The sequence below is a fragment of the Pygocentrus nattereri genome, chromosome 7, assembly GCF_015220715.1.
Source record: "Pygocentrus nattereri isolate fPygNat1 chromosome 7, fPygNat1.pri, whole genome shotgun sequence".
NCBI lineage: Eukaryota > Metazoa > Chordata > Actinopteri > Characiformes > Serrasalmidae > Pygocentrus > Pygocentrus nattereri.
The window spans coordinates 39,134,858-39,149,802 of record NC_051217.1 but is presented as its reverse complement, the minus strand read 5'-3'; the positions used below and the strand labels follow the sequence as shown (position 1 = coordinate 39,149,802).

At 40.7% G+C, this 14,945-nt stretch overlaps 1 protein-coding gene across 5 annotated transcripts in view; it reads right to left on the bottom strand.

The window, feature by feature from the left end:
• Nucleotides 1–14,945, bottom strand: part of plch1 (phospholipase C, eta 1) — a 170,315-nt gene that overhangs the window by 46,018 nt on the left and 109,352 nt on the right. For all 5 annotated transcript variants that reach the window (XM_017715419.2, XM_037540041.1, XM_037540042.1 and 2 more), the window contains 3 exons: nt 9,368–9,571; nt 8,534–8,654; nt 4,606–4,777 (listed from right to left, as the gene is read on the bottom strand). In XM_017715419.2, the coding sequence (XP_017570908.1) occupies nt 4,606–4,777; nt 8,534–8,654; nt 9,368–9,571 (497 nt within the window). The remainder of the gene's footprint in view (nt 1–4,605; nt 4,778–8,533; nt 8,655–9,367; nt 9,572–14,945) is intronic.

Below are 14,945 nucleotides of genomic sequence, written 5' to 3'. Positions count from 1 at the left end.
AAGTGGCTATTAGACCACTATCTGCTCCATAAAGGGGAATTCATCTATTTAACACTTGTGCTCTAGAAGCCTCACATTTCCACTGGGTTTCAGTAAACACATCTGCCAGAGTTTAGCGCCGTCCCGCAGGGCAGACGCTGCTCATTTTTCACCTGTTGATTATCAGACTCTCCCTAGACACTTCATGCCCACTTCACACACCCACTCACAGGGGGCCACAAATTAGCTTCACCTAAAACCCCAAAGCACAGGACGCACTCATGTCGGAAGACAAACAGCCTGTTTAGGAGGACAGCCTCTCCTCTGTGAAGCTCAGAGATGCTTTAGTGGTTATTAAATGCCCTCATGAGATTGGCACCCCTCCCTCTCTCCCTCTATCTACCCATCCTTAAGACCTTTTCTTTCTCTGACTGTCTTTCTTTATCTCTTTCAGTGTTCTGCACCTTGCAGAGATGTTGCTGGTGCTGGGTGACTTGATTAGGGTAAAATCGATGCTGAGCTTTTCAACTGTGAGAGGATGAATCTTATTTGGAGGGCCATCCCTTATGTGTGTGCGCTAGAGGGTGCAGGGAAGGGACCCTTTGTTGTGCGCTTGCTCACCCTTAGAGGTCAGGGGTTATTATTGTTATCATTCTGCTATACGATTTAATGAACTCGTTCTTAATTTTTGCATTCTATTTTTCAAATTATAATGCAAGTTGTGCATAAATGTACCAGAAGGTTATAGTTTATTAGTTATAGTTAAAAGTTTAAGTTAAAGTTAGAGTCATAAATCATGTTTTCCATCTAATGTTATCCCTTTCGATTACATTGGCTGATTTTGTTACTTTATAGTCTTGGGGACATAGGAAAGTTAATCAAATGCAAAAACAGGGAGCCTTGCAGCAGGCAGGGTTTGATGGGGTCGGTAAGCAGGAGGGGGCTGTCTTGGTTTCAGAAGGCAGGCATCCCCGACTCCTCATTTGTGATCATCCCACAGAGAGCCCGGCTGGCGCTGCCATCTGTTCTAACCTACTTTAGCCAGCGCCCAGCACCCTGTTGGCCACGATGATGTGTGAAAACTTACACTGCCCTGTTTCTGTCAACACCTTGCTGAGACTCTGCTACTACAGACAATGCTGCCCAGGTCAGTGCTCCTGGCCCTGCTGCTCATGTTTCCCCCTGTGCAAACACACCTCATGCAAGGGCTTGTTAATGAGCTGGTGATTCAGGAATGCTAGAGAAGGGAAAACAGTGAGGTGAGCAGGGCAGTGGGTCACTACGACTGGGACAGGAGAGAGTGTCTGAAAGTCCTGAAGTTCCTTTTTCTCTATGTGACTTCTTCCATTAGAAATCCTATTAGGGTCCACAGTTACTTTTCAAGTAAGTAACAGAAAAAGCTTCAACACTTCATCTTCATCAAGATATCTTGCTTAGAATGAAAAGCAAATTTTCCAAGTTTGACAGTTGCAATGTGGAAAACAATGCTGAGTTATTCTTATGTTTTAGGAGTAAGGGATGGAGGCCTTGACTTGCTGGCTGATCCTGGGCATTTATAGGGTGTTAAGTTAATGAAAATATGCTCACTTGTTTGAAAAACTCTTTAGAAAGCTAGGTGTCCTCAAACATTTGGTAGAGTATGGATCTTTATTCTGGCCCATAATTGACCCAAAAGTGGTTTACACATCTAGACTGGGTTGGCCAGTTTTTTCATTAATACTTAAGTTTGTGGTTAAAGTCCTTACTTGTCTTTAAGTATCACTAGTTAGTTCAAACTATACTTTTGCTAAACACAACAACTAACTAATATGTAAGTCACTTTCACATGGTGTCAAACTTCATAATCCATTCATAACCAATCTATAAACACACTGCCATGTAAACGTGATGGCAGTTTGGATCTTTTGCATTACATGAAAAACGTATACAGTAATAACGTGTACACATTTTCAAGTTAATTTTAATTAAAATTAAAAATCACCTTTCTTCCCCGTTCTGATGCTCGGGCTGGTCTTCAGCAAGTTATCTTGACCACCTCTACATGCCTAAATGCATTGAGTCGCAGCCATGTGATTGCCTGATTAGCTATTTGTGTTAACAAGCAATTGAAAAGTTTATGTTTTTAAAATTAAACTAAATAAAACTGAATGCCGATATGCATTGTTTCTTTATTTATTCTTTAATATTTTATCATGATAACCACATGTGCAGGTTTTTAAATGATGGTTCCCAACTCATGTACGTTTGGGCGTTTTGGCAGCTCCAACTTCTCAGCTTCATATTTGGAGCTTAACATTAATAACAGTGTTAGGATTTGAACTGTAAGTAAAATAACAGAACACTGCATTTAGTGATTATAGCTTAGTTATCTTAGCCAAAATAGTCAAATTATGTTGGAAGTCATACTCACACTCATTTAGAGGGAGGTGCAAATATTTGACATAAAAGTTTGTGTGCAACCTTTTTTGGTATAGTAATGCTTAAACATGAACGACCCCACGTTAGAACTTATACAAGCAGTTGCAACCAGGCCATAAACACTGATATGCTGACATCACAATAAGGGGATCAATTTGAAGGCTTGGGTATTATTCCGAAAGTAGTCGCAGTGTTTGCAGTGAAAAACAGCAAGATCTAAATAACTTTCTTTTGGTTTCTTTTTACTGAAATTTTTATTGACAAAGCAAATGTCATTTTATTTAAAAAGATGTGTGTTTCCAAATTAAAAGCCCAAAACGTCTGATTATGGTTAGGTTTTAGAGATATAATTACACTCATAGGCTCTAAATAGTGCCTGCACTGCAGAGACTGAAGATAATGTGGTGGGATGCGTTTCTTCTAATACGCTGTAATGGTGTTTGTATTGACAGTCTGACTGCAGACCCCCGTCGGCATGTTCTGATGATAAGTGCATTTGAGCAAGAAAACAGTGAGCACTGACAAACTCCTCTAAGCAGAATAAACTGAAAGGGAGTGAGAGAAAGGAAAACTTCAACAGTTAGTAGAAGGTCATTTTTGGATATATAAACCCATTTTCTAAAAAGTTTGGATGCAGTGCAAAATGTAAATAAAGACAAAATGCAATGATCTGCAAATCATTTAAACCCTGTATTTCATTTGATATTTCATTACAAATGGTACAAAAACAACATATCTGATGTTGAAACTGAGAAATTTGCATTAGTGCACATGGCATGGGTGACATGCACATCAGTGAATGCACCATTAATGTTGAACTACACGCACCAGCCACTTTATTAGGTACAACCTATATAGTATAGGTTGGACCCCCTTTTGCCTTCAGAACTGCCTTAATTCTTCGTGGCAGACTTTCAACAAGGTGTTGGAAACGTTCCTCAGAGATTCTGGTTGGTTATTTGAGTTCCTGTTGCCTTTCTATCATCTGGAACCAGTCTGCCCTTTCTCCTCTGACCGCTCACATCAACAAGGCATTTTCATCCACACAACTGACCGCTCACTGGATATTTTCTCTTTTTCGGACCGTTCTCTGTAAACCCTAGAGATGGTTGTGAGTGAAAATCCCAGTAGATCAGCAGTTTCTGAAATACTCAGACTGGCCCGTCTGGCACCAACAACCACGCCACGTTCAGAGTCACTTAAATCACCTTTCTTCCCCGTTCTGATGCTCAGTCTGGTCTTCAGCAAGTTGTCTTGACCACCTCTACATGCCTAAATGCATTGAGTTGCGGCCCTGTGATTGGCTGATTAGCTATTTGTGTTAACAAGCAATTGAACAGGTGTACCTAATAAAGTGGACCATGAGTGTATATTTACATGTTTTGGCAACTTATGCTGCCATCCAGATGACGTCTTTTTCTAGGAAGGCCTTTATTATTTCAGCAAGATGGTGCAAAACCACATTCTGCATGTATTACAACAGCATGGCTCTGTATGAAAAGAGCCCTGGGGCTAAATTGACCTGCCTGCAGTCCAGATCTGTCACCACTGAAAACATCTGGCGCATAATGAAATGAAAAATATGACAAAAGCAGACCTTGAACTGATGAGCAGCTGAAATACTATATCAAACAAGAATGAGAAAACATTTTACTTTCAAAACTACAGCAGTGTCTCCTCAGGTCCCAAACGCTTACAAAGTGTTTTTAAAAGAAGAGGTGATGGTGGTAAACAAGCCCCCATTCAACTTTTTTGGCATCAAATTTAAAATGGGCATATATTTTTCAAAAAACAATACAATTTCTCAGTTTCCACACTTGATACAGTAGTATTTTCCTTTAAAAATATTGTTTAAGTAATGTGCACATCATTGCATTCTTTTTCTATTTACATTCTGCACAGCGTCCCAACGTGTTTGGAAATTGTGTTGTAGCTCCTAAACTGATGAAACAGCATTGCAGAGAATATGAGCAAGTTAAAATGTCTGGTGCATTAGTGATCTCCTGTTTGCAATTATGTTGTTATTTTTAATTTAGGCCATGGTTTATTGTATCTCTGATGTTTTAATTATATTCCTGTGTAAAGCACTTTGAGGTCTTGTAATTAAAATGAAATGTGCTGTATGAATATAGATTTCATATTATTATCACTACATTTCTATGCTTGTTTTAATGAGCTCTGGATGTTGAAAGAGCACTTGTTTCACACCTTTATTAAGATCTTGCCCTTCAGACTGTTGGGACTGGGCAGCTGTTTGGAATCTCTGGTGAGGAGCTCTCCCACATCCAGTTTCTCCTTAAAGATCTCCTTCAGATGCTGAGCTATCTTCTTCTGCTGCTGGATACTACAGTGGTTTTCTATGGACAGGATGATTGGGTATCTGAAACAGAGAGAGAGAGAGAGAGAAGCAATAATTAATGGATCCATGGCTTAAAATGACCGGCACTTGCCTTTCATTATCTACATTTAACCCCTTAAAATCCTAGGCTTATTACAAACCAAGGCTTATTATTCAGTAACTACAGGGACTTCAATGCAAAGTGGCTGAGCTATTCTTTGGTTATAGAAGTGTGTGATATAAGACTTTGGTGGGCTCTGGCCATTTAAGGGGTGACCATTGTTGCTGTCTCTATTTTTTTGACCTATCTATACTATGGTTGCTCGACAAAATACTGACAAAAAATTCTATTAAATCTGTAGCTTGATAACACTACAAAAAATCCTTAACATCCTTAACACACTCCCTAGTGGCAATGACCACATACTGCACACCCCCTGTGGTGAGCACTCCTTTGTATTTGCATGCGGTTGATTTAGAGCCTTGGACAGCTACCCTTAGCACACTTTGGTTCCATGTTCATCCCCTAGTTCATCAGTTAGTTTACACTACACACTGATAGATGCTGAAATCATCACAAGCTCTGATGCGGGCAGCTTTCCAGAAAGGACAAGGCCACTTCAAGCTGAAAGGTCATTTGACACCACGCACTTCATAGCGCACAGAGCAATATCCATGAGAAATGCCCGAGAGGGAAGCACAATTGGAACTTTTCATTTAAAATCAAAATGATGTTTTGTTCCCTACTTGGAACTGAATAAATGTGGTCAAGCGTGAGGCGGGACCTTAATGTCAGGCCTGTCAGAGAGTCAGAAAAGCCCTGTGGGTGCTGAACTCATGATGAGGGACAGTTCAGTCAGGCTGGGGATACAGAAGACAGAGTGTGGTGGGGGGAGGGGGTTGTGAGAGTGTTTATGCATTTGTTTTTGTCCAGAGAAAAACAAAGCTAAGCTACAGGACCTACAAAATGTTCTTAATAAGTGCTTTTAATGTAAGCTATATGTTTCATACTCTGAAACTGTTTAGTTATGTTTAGGATTAGACTTTTGAATTGGACAATTCATATACAGTGCCCTCTATAAATAATGGCACACACATACATCAGTTCCTGATTCACTGGGGAATATATATGAGATAAAACACAGGCCAAATTCTCTCAGTCACCCATCATTATGAGAAACCCCAGAGAAAACAGCAGTGATGTACGATGAAAGGTTGCTGAGCTGTACAAATCAGGCAGTGACTACAAGAAAATAGTGAACAATAACGAAGACTAAAACAACTGGAGAAAATCTGGCAAGAAGAGGACATAGGCTGGTTTGAGTGGACAAACAATCTCCAAGGATCACAGATGGGGAATTACAGACATTAACAAAGTATCGCAAACCAAAACAAACATAGAACCCCATAGAAAACCTGTGGGATGAGCTAAAGAAAAGTCCACAGTGTGGACCTTGGAATCGGAAGGATCTGGAGAGGTTCTGTATGAAGGAATAGTCTCAAATCCTTTGACATGTGTTCTCCAGTCTCATAAAGCATTATGGGTCAAGAATCAGAGCTGCTGTATTTGCAAAGGGAAGCTGCACAAATTAAACGAAGGGGTTCCTTAATGGCACACACAGATTTGAGACAAATATAATACATTATAATAAAAATAATTTTTTTAGTCATTGCACTTCAAAGGAAGGTTAGATTTTTGTTAATATTTTGAATGAAAAATTAATATTTTTATATATTTTTAAAAATGAGTTTATATATATATATATATATATATATATATACATTGCTGCTGTCTGAAGAAAACTTTGTATGTCCATTTTTCAGTTTTTGAAATATTTTGAAAACGCCTGTTGCTCTTTACATTGTGTGTAAATTTCATGATGTATGGACCAAAGAAATGGGCCAAAATTATTTAGAAAATAGTGTAGTTCCATTGACTTACATTGAACATAAAGTAAAGTTACCATTTTGGAGACACAAGATATATACATATATATATGTATATAGCCCATGTCCTGACAAGGTATATAAACAAACGAGTGTGTGTGTGTGTGTGTGTGTGTGTGTGTGTGTGTGTGTGTGTGTGTGTGTGTGTGTGAGTGTGAGAGAGAGATAAAGAAGGTGTGCAACCAAGACTCAAGCAGAGCGTGATGGTATGCGGATAAGTGAGAGAGTGAGAGTGACGGAGAGAGAGAGGGAGGGAGAGTGTCATGGGCAATGATGACAATGCGTAATTTGCATGTGATGTGCATGTGTTAAAAGGCTGGTTTCTGCCATAACGGCCAGCCATTAGCAGCAGCAGGTGGCTGTCTAATGATAAACTATCATCAAGAAACAGGCAGGTAGCAGTTTTTGGCAGCTGACAGAGAGCTGGCATGACGCCAACCCTCTGCTCCGCCATGTCTCATCAATTATTAGTGCTTTCAGCTTCACAGAATAATACACAACAAGCTCCTCCATCTAATTCCACACCCGTCCCTCGTCACCTCCGACTCTCCGGAGCTCAACCCCACCGAACTGACGCTGAAGAAGACAAAGGCTTTAGAGGGGTAACCTTCTGAATGGCTGTTGAAATGAAATTTGTTTATTACACTATAACCTGTGGCGGCTCCAAGGATACAAGTCCATCGAATGAGACCTGAGTAAATGATGCTGCTGGTTGAAACCAATAGGTTGCCAAAAACATTTCAAATTTCAAATGCAGTTAACAATTAATTGGAACCTCGTAAACAAACATTTGGACTTTTTTAGACCCTAAAACTTGCATTTCCTTTATCTGAAACCTAGTAGCAGCTAGGCTGAAGTCGAACACTGACCTGTATTAGTATGGCATACAGTACCACAAACCACTCAAGTCTATTTCAGATTCCTTAACAACTTGGTATGGGTTTGAGCAGAGGAGACAGATCACTGTTGGAAGAATTAATAGGAAAGCTCATAACAGGCAACATGGCATCTCTTTAAGGAGAAAGTTCTGCCCTTTGATAAAAAACAACCAATCAGCTTGCTCAATAATGCAGAAAGCAAGAAAAGCCCCTCTTAGTTACAGAGACCTGCATACGTGATTTTGAAATGGTAGTGCTTTTAAGTGTCTCCCCATTCAAAACAATTCTTTAACAGCACACAAACATTTCATGTGAATATATATCAAATTTGACTAAACTTATTCGATAGTCAGCAAGTGCTGAGGGTCGGCAACAAACATTCAAGGTGAGTCTCATTTTTATTAATTAGTTTGGAGGATCTACAATGTTTTGGACTATTTTTCATCCAAAGACGTTGGACTGTGGTAGAAAATCCATGCAGACAGAGGAAGAACATTCAAACGCCACACAGAAAGGACCCTGGTTGCCCGGCTGGGGAATCGAACCCAGGCCCTTCTAGATGTGAGGCAGCACCATGTCGCCCCCAGCTTTAATGCCCATCGACCAAAGCTGTTTGTGGCAATGGAGCAAAAGAAGCTTCCGAATAAACAAACAACAGCAGAACCAAAGCTCCACCCTATAGATCATGTTATTGGCAGTAGCTTATAAACAGCTGTCACAGAAATGAGAGTTAAAACCCTCCACTTCACTGTAAATTCTGGTTATAAAGAGTGGAATCAAAAACGTCTGACTTTTTTTTTTATCCCACTGACATGCAGCATTAAAAAAGTCATTTTAGTGCTGATGTCTTTGCAGAACCCAAAGGGCTGTTTGAGACAGAGAAGTTCATTTGCAAACTAATGACTCATTTGATTCATTTAGAGAATGAGTCATGTTCCTCCGCTGACGTGCTGCTCGTCATTTCTGTACGTACTCATTGTTGACGAAGGCGTATTTGTTGATGGTCTCGATGACAGACTTGAAGGTGATTTTGGAGGTGAGCGTGTATCCGTGCTGGACCATGGGTTCACCATCTGGACCGTCCCAACAGTCCACTAGACACACAGACACAAAAGTAATACAATTACTCATGTTTAATATAATTATGATAACCATTTGAGTGGGCTTACTTTGAGATAATGAAACATAATTTGTAGTATTGTTCAAATGTCTGGGATGAATTGTCATATTAATAATTTATTAGTTACTTTATGAACAATAATAGCATATGTTGTATAGTAATAAAGAATATTGATTTAAATACCATAAACTACATTACAAAAGGTTATTTTGGACATTTTGTCCAGATGTTTTGGTAACAAAAAGAACAACTCATTGTTAAATAATATACTGCATTTGTCTAACTTTAATAAATTATTGTCAAGCACGTGGGAAGTACAAGCCATTGTGGATATTAATTTTATCATAATTTATCTATAATCATCTATAGCGTGCATCAAGGCTTCTACCACATATCACAGAAGAACCCATTTTGGTTCCCTAAAAAACCTTCAGTGGAAACATTTTTTGGAGAACCTTATGTGTAAATGTGACTCTGAAGAACCTTTTTAACATTTGAGGAACCTTCACAAAACACAAAAGTTCCAAGAGGAACCTTTACAATCTTGTGCAACATTTCATGAAGATTCTTTAAACCTTTAAAATGTTTTCAAACACGGTTCTTGAGGGAATCAAATATGATTTCAGAAGTTTGGACAGTGACTTGTTGAGCCGCAATATAAATAATGAAGAAGCAGGTTTTTCATACCTTCAACACAGCGGCAGCCTGCCTGCAGGACCCAGGCGTACATGTCGGTTTTGGAGTGTGACAGGAGCTGGTCTCCGGTCAGGTAGGTGTTGTGCGAAGAGGCAACGAAGTAATTACACAGAGGCTGATCCATGTCCTGATTAACCTCGTTATGCAGAGGGTTGAAGACGTCACATGCAGGACTGCGCATGAAATTGGTGAAACCTGGAGAAGAGAAGAGAAGAGAAGAGAAGAGAAGAGAAGAGAAGAGAAGAGAAGAGAAGAGAAGACAAGAATAGAGAAGAGAAGATGAGAGTACAGAAGAGAAGAGAAGAGAAGAGTAGAGAAGAGAAGAGAAGACGAGAGTACAGAAGAGAAGAGAAGACAAGAGTAGAGTAGAGAAGAGAAGAGAAGACGAGAGAAGAGAAGAGAAGACGAGAGAAGAGAAGAGAAGAGAAGAGAAGAGAAGAGAAGAGAAGAGAAGAGAAGAGAAGACGAGAGTACAGAAGAGAAGAGAAGACAAGAGTAGAGTAGAGAAGAGAAGCGAAGACGAGAGAAGAGAAGACGAGAGAAGAGAAGAGAAGACGAGAGAAGAGAAGAGAAGAGAAGAGAAGAGAAGAGAAGAGAAGAGAAGAGAAGAGAAGAGAAGAGAAGTTTGTATGGCTCTCAGACACCCAGACAGTAAATCACATTTACCTAAAACCTTCTAAAAGCTGATTCACAGTTACGTATGATAATTAAGTCTGAGCTGTTTAGTCATCCATACAAAACTAAACAAACAGTGTTGAGTCTGAGTGAGTTTAATAGTGCCTGTAATGCTTTAATGCAGTGTGATATAACGCAGCAGGCAAAGTTTGATTGAACTGATAGAGCTGCTGCACAGTGAATGAATTTGCTCCAAATGACAAGCAGCTAATGTTCCTCTGATCCTGACAACGACAGCCGCTGAGGACACACTCTCTGAACTGGCACTGACTGACAGACACATTTACACACTCAGACAGACAAACACATTTGCAAGTAATCACAAAATCACAGCACTGTGTAAAAGTCAGAGAACACATGCTTCATTTATTCTGTTTCACAGTGGCCATTAAGTACGTCATTCATTTTTCAGTGTCAGTATTAAAGCAGAAATCATTTCTATTTTCTATTTCTCAGAATACAAGTAATCCCAAACACATTCAGTGAAGTGGGGGTCTGGCCGTTGTGGTGGTCAGTCCATTCTTCCACTATGGATTATGTTACATCTAATCTCCTTAGAAATACATTATATTGCCAAAAGTATTCACTCATCTATCCAAATCATTGAACGCAGGTGTTCCAATCACTTCCATGGCCACAGGTGTATAAACCCAAGCAGCTAGGCCTGCAGACTGCTTCTACAGACATTAGTGAAAGAATGGGTCGCTCTCAGGAGCTCAGTCAATTCCAGTGTGATAGGACACCACCTGTGCAACAAGTCCAGTTGTGAAATTTCCTCTCTACTAAATATTCCACAGTCAACTGGCAGTGGTATTATAACAAAGTGGAAGCGATTGGGAATGACAGCAACTCAGCCACAAAGTGGTCGGCCACGTAAAGTGACAGCGTGGGGTCAGCGGATGCTGAGGGGCATAGTGCACAGAGGTCACCAACTTTCTGCAGAGTCAATCACTACAGACCTCCAAACTTCATGTGTCCTTCAGATCAGCTCCAGAACAGCATAGAGAGCTTCATGGAATGGGTTTCCATGGCCAAGCAGCTGCATCCAAGCTTTACATCACCAAGCGCAAAGCAAAGGGTGGAATGCAGTGGTGTAAAGCGCCGTCGCTGGACTCTAGAAAAGTGGAGACGTGTTCTCTGGAGTGACCAATCACGCTTCTCCGTCTGGCAATCCGATGGACGAGTCTGGATTTGGTGGTTGCCAGGAGAACGGTACTTGTCTGACTGCATTGTGCTAAGCGTAAAGTTTGGTACACCTTATGGTGTGGTGTTGTTTTTCAGGAGTTGGGCTCGGCCCCTTAGTTCCAGTGAAAGGAACTCTTAATGCTTCAGCACCGAGAGATTTTGCACAATTTCATGCTCCCAAATTTGTGGGAACAGTTTGGGGACGGCCCCTTGCTGTTCCAACATGACTGCACACCAGTGCACAAAGCAAGGTTCATAAAGACATGGATGAGCGAGTTTGGTGTGGAAGAACTTGACTGGCCTCAATCCGATAGAACACCTTTGGGATGAATTAGAGTGGAGACTGCGAGCCAGGCCTTCTCATCCAACATCAGTGTCTGACCTCACAAATGTGCTTCTGGAAGAATGGTCAAAAATTCCCATAAACACACTCCTAACCTTTGTGGAAAGCCTTCCCAGAAGAGTTGAAGCTGTTATAGCTGCGAAAGGTGGGACATCATATTAAACCCTATGGATTAAGAATGGGATGTCACTCAAGTTCATATGCGTGTGAAGGCAGACGAGCAAATGTTTTTCTCAATATTTTGACTGAAAATTAAACAAATTAAGGCTGTTCGTTGACGTTTGCACAGTACTGTACATCACTACTGACAATTCATTACATTAATAATTTTTGTTACTTTCAGATTTATGCCTTCATGTTTGTTTATATTATTGAAAAACACAGATTCCAAACTTTCGAACAGCAGCACAAAGAGCCGACGCTCATGTGTGTACACGGACACACAGACCTTAAGAAAGTGAATGAGAGGATTATACTGTCCCTTCATGTGTGGTCAGTGTGACCTGATCTCAGTGAGGCTTTCTGAGCAGCCTGAGCCCATCAGTTCCAGCAGCTTTAGTCACACAGCCAGTGCAGTGACACTCAACCACTAGACACACTCTCCCAAGAGAGACCCGGTATTCAACACCCTCTCCCAGAGTTCATACAGGGTCAAACATCCTCCTCACTGCTCACATTCAGCACAGACTTTTATTGTTGTTATCAGGATCTGCTGCATGAAGTGACCAACAGCAACACCCCTTTACATTAATGCTTTCGTCACCGGAATATGGCCATGTATCGCACTGTAACCCTCTCAAACACGGAGGAGTATTTTCATCTCTGTCTCTCTCTCCCTCTCTCTTTCTATCTTTCTTCATCTCTTGTCTCATTTCTTTCTTTCACTCCTCATTCTCTCCTTCCTTCTTATTATGCATATCTTTCTTTCACTCTCTTCTCTTTCCTCCCTATCTACTTATGTCTTTTAGTCTTTCCTTCTTTTTTTCTTTTAATCTATTCTCTCTTCTTGTCTCTCTCCATTCATTTCTGTTACCTTCTTTCATCCTCTTTTTTCTCCTTCTCTTTTTCCTCTGCCTCTTTCTTTCTCCCTCTCTCTCCTCTCTTTATCTTTCTCTCCCCTCTCTCTTGTCCTCCTCTTTCTCTTTCATCACTTGTATCATATGTTTCTTTTGCTTTTCATTCTCTCTCTCTTTCATCTTGTGTGTCTCTCTCCTTCTCACCCTTCTTTCGCTCTCTCTTTTTTAATATTTCTATCTCTCACCTTTCTTACTCCCTCTCTCTTTTTCTGGCCCCCTCTCCTCTTGTTCTCTTTCCTCCTCTCTCTTTCTTCATCTATTTCTTTTGCTTCACATTCTTTCCCTTTCTCTTTACACATTCTTTCTTTCTTTCTTTTTCTTTTTCTTTGCTCTCCCTCTTCCTGTCGCTAGACATGTATACCTTTCTCTGTTTCTCTCTCTTTCTTTCTTCTTCTCTCACCTGTCTCGCTTTCTTTGTTTCTCTTTCTCACTCTCTCTTTTGGTCTTACTCTGTCCCTATCTTTGTCTTTCTCTGCTCATTCCCTCTCTTTCTCAATCTTTCTTTTCTTTATTTTCTGCTCTCTCAATTTTCTTCTCTGCTTCCCTCTCTCTCTCTTTCTTCATCTTGTTCTTTCTTTCTTTCTTTCTTTCTTTCCTATGTCTCCTTCTTTCTTCCTTTCTCGCTACCCCCCATCCTCTCTCTATCTCTATCTTTTTCTCTTGTCTATCACTCTCTATCTTTGCCCAGGGGGACTGAGTGCACAGTGCTTGGACCCCCTGCAGAGAAAATCACTGAAACTCTCAAAGTACACTTTACCATTTACTCTCCGCTCTCCCCCTCAACGCGTGCCCACCTACATGCACTTAAACGGAACAACCTGTTCTGATGGCTCCTGTTCTCAGACTCGCCGCTGGCTTGTTAAAATGTCATTGGCTTCTTCTCTTTAGTTTATGGGCCATTTTCACAACTGTCTGCAGCACTGCATCCAGATTAATGGAATACACACACACACACACACACACACACACACATATATACACTCAGGTTCAGCAGCAACTCGTCCATTTAATGTTAGTTCATAACATCAATCCACCATCTATCCAGCCTCCTGTCTGAGAGGGCACCGACATCATCTTTTCATTTACAAGCCGTCTGGGAGGTGAACAGACTGACAGGGAGAGACCATTTATATATGTCTGTCTATCTGTCTACACATGTATGATTATGAAGCTGCATGTCTTTGTTAGTCTCTTTGTTTATCTGTCTATGACTAGTAATCTGGACTGTTGAGAGATTCAAATTCAGAATGTTAAGAGGTTCAGATTCAGAATGTTGAGAGTTTCAGATTCAGAATGTTGAGAGGTTCAGATTCAGAATGTTAAGAGGTTCAAATTCAGAATGTTGAGAGGTTCAGATTCAGAATGTTGAACGATTCAGATTAAGAAGGTTGAGCGGTTCAGATTCAGAAGGTTGAGAGGTTCAGATTCAAAATGTTGAGAGGTTCAGATTCAGAATATTGAGAGGTTCAGATTCAAAAGGTTGAGAGATTCAGATTCAGAAGGTTGAGAGATTCAGATTCAGAATGTTGAGAGATTCAGATTCAGAAGGTTGAGTGATTCAGAATGTTGAGCGATTCAGATTCAGAATGTTGAGAGGTTCAGATTCAGAATGTTGAGCGATTCAGATTCAGAATGTTGAGAGGTTCAGATTCAGAATGTTGAGCAATTCAGATTCAGAATGTTGAGAGGTTCAGATTCAGAATGTTGAGAGGTTCAGATTCAAAATGTTGAGAGGTTCAGATTCAGAATGTTGAGAGGTTCAGATTCAGAATGTTGAGAGGTTCAGATTCAGAATGTTGAGAGATTCAGAATTAAAATGCTGAAAGGTTCAGATTTAGAATGTTGAGAGATTCAGATTCAGAATGTTGAAAGGTTCAGATTCAGAATGTTGAAAGATTCAGATTCACTATTTGGAAAGGTTGGTCAGTTGTTCTGCTGACCGCTGACAGCCAAGTTGCTCTCCTCTTAACGGCAAATGTGAAAGTGCGACCGTGTGTGTGTGTGTGTGTGTGTGTGGGGGGGGGGGGGGGGGGGGCTGCCACTGAGGGGACTAGTTCGTTGTATATTTAGTTAAGTGACCCTTATTAGTCCCACAATGGGGAAATTTCACCTCCGCATTTAACCCATCCATGCAGTGAAACACCACATACACACTGGTGAGCACACACAATAGGGAGCAGTGAGCCCCGAGCGGTGGGCAGCCCTATCCGCAGCACCCGGGGAGCAGTGGAGGGTTAGGTGTCTTGCTCAAGGACATCTCAGTCAGTGGACTGTCAGCTTTGGGGATCAA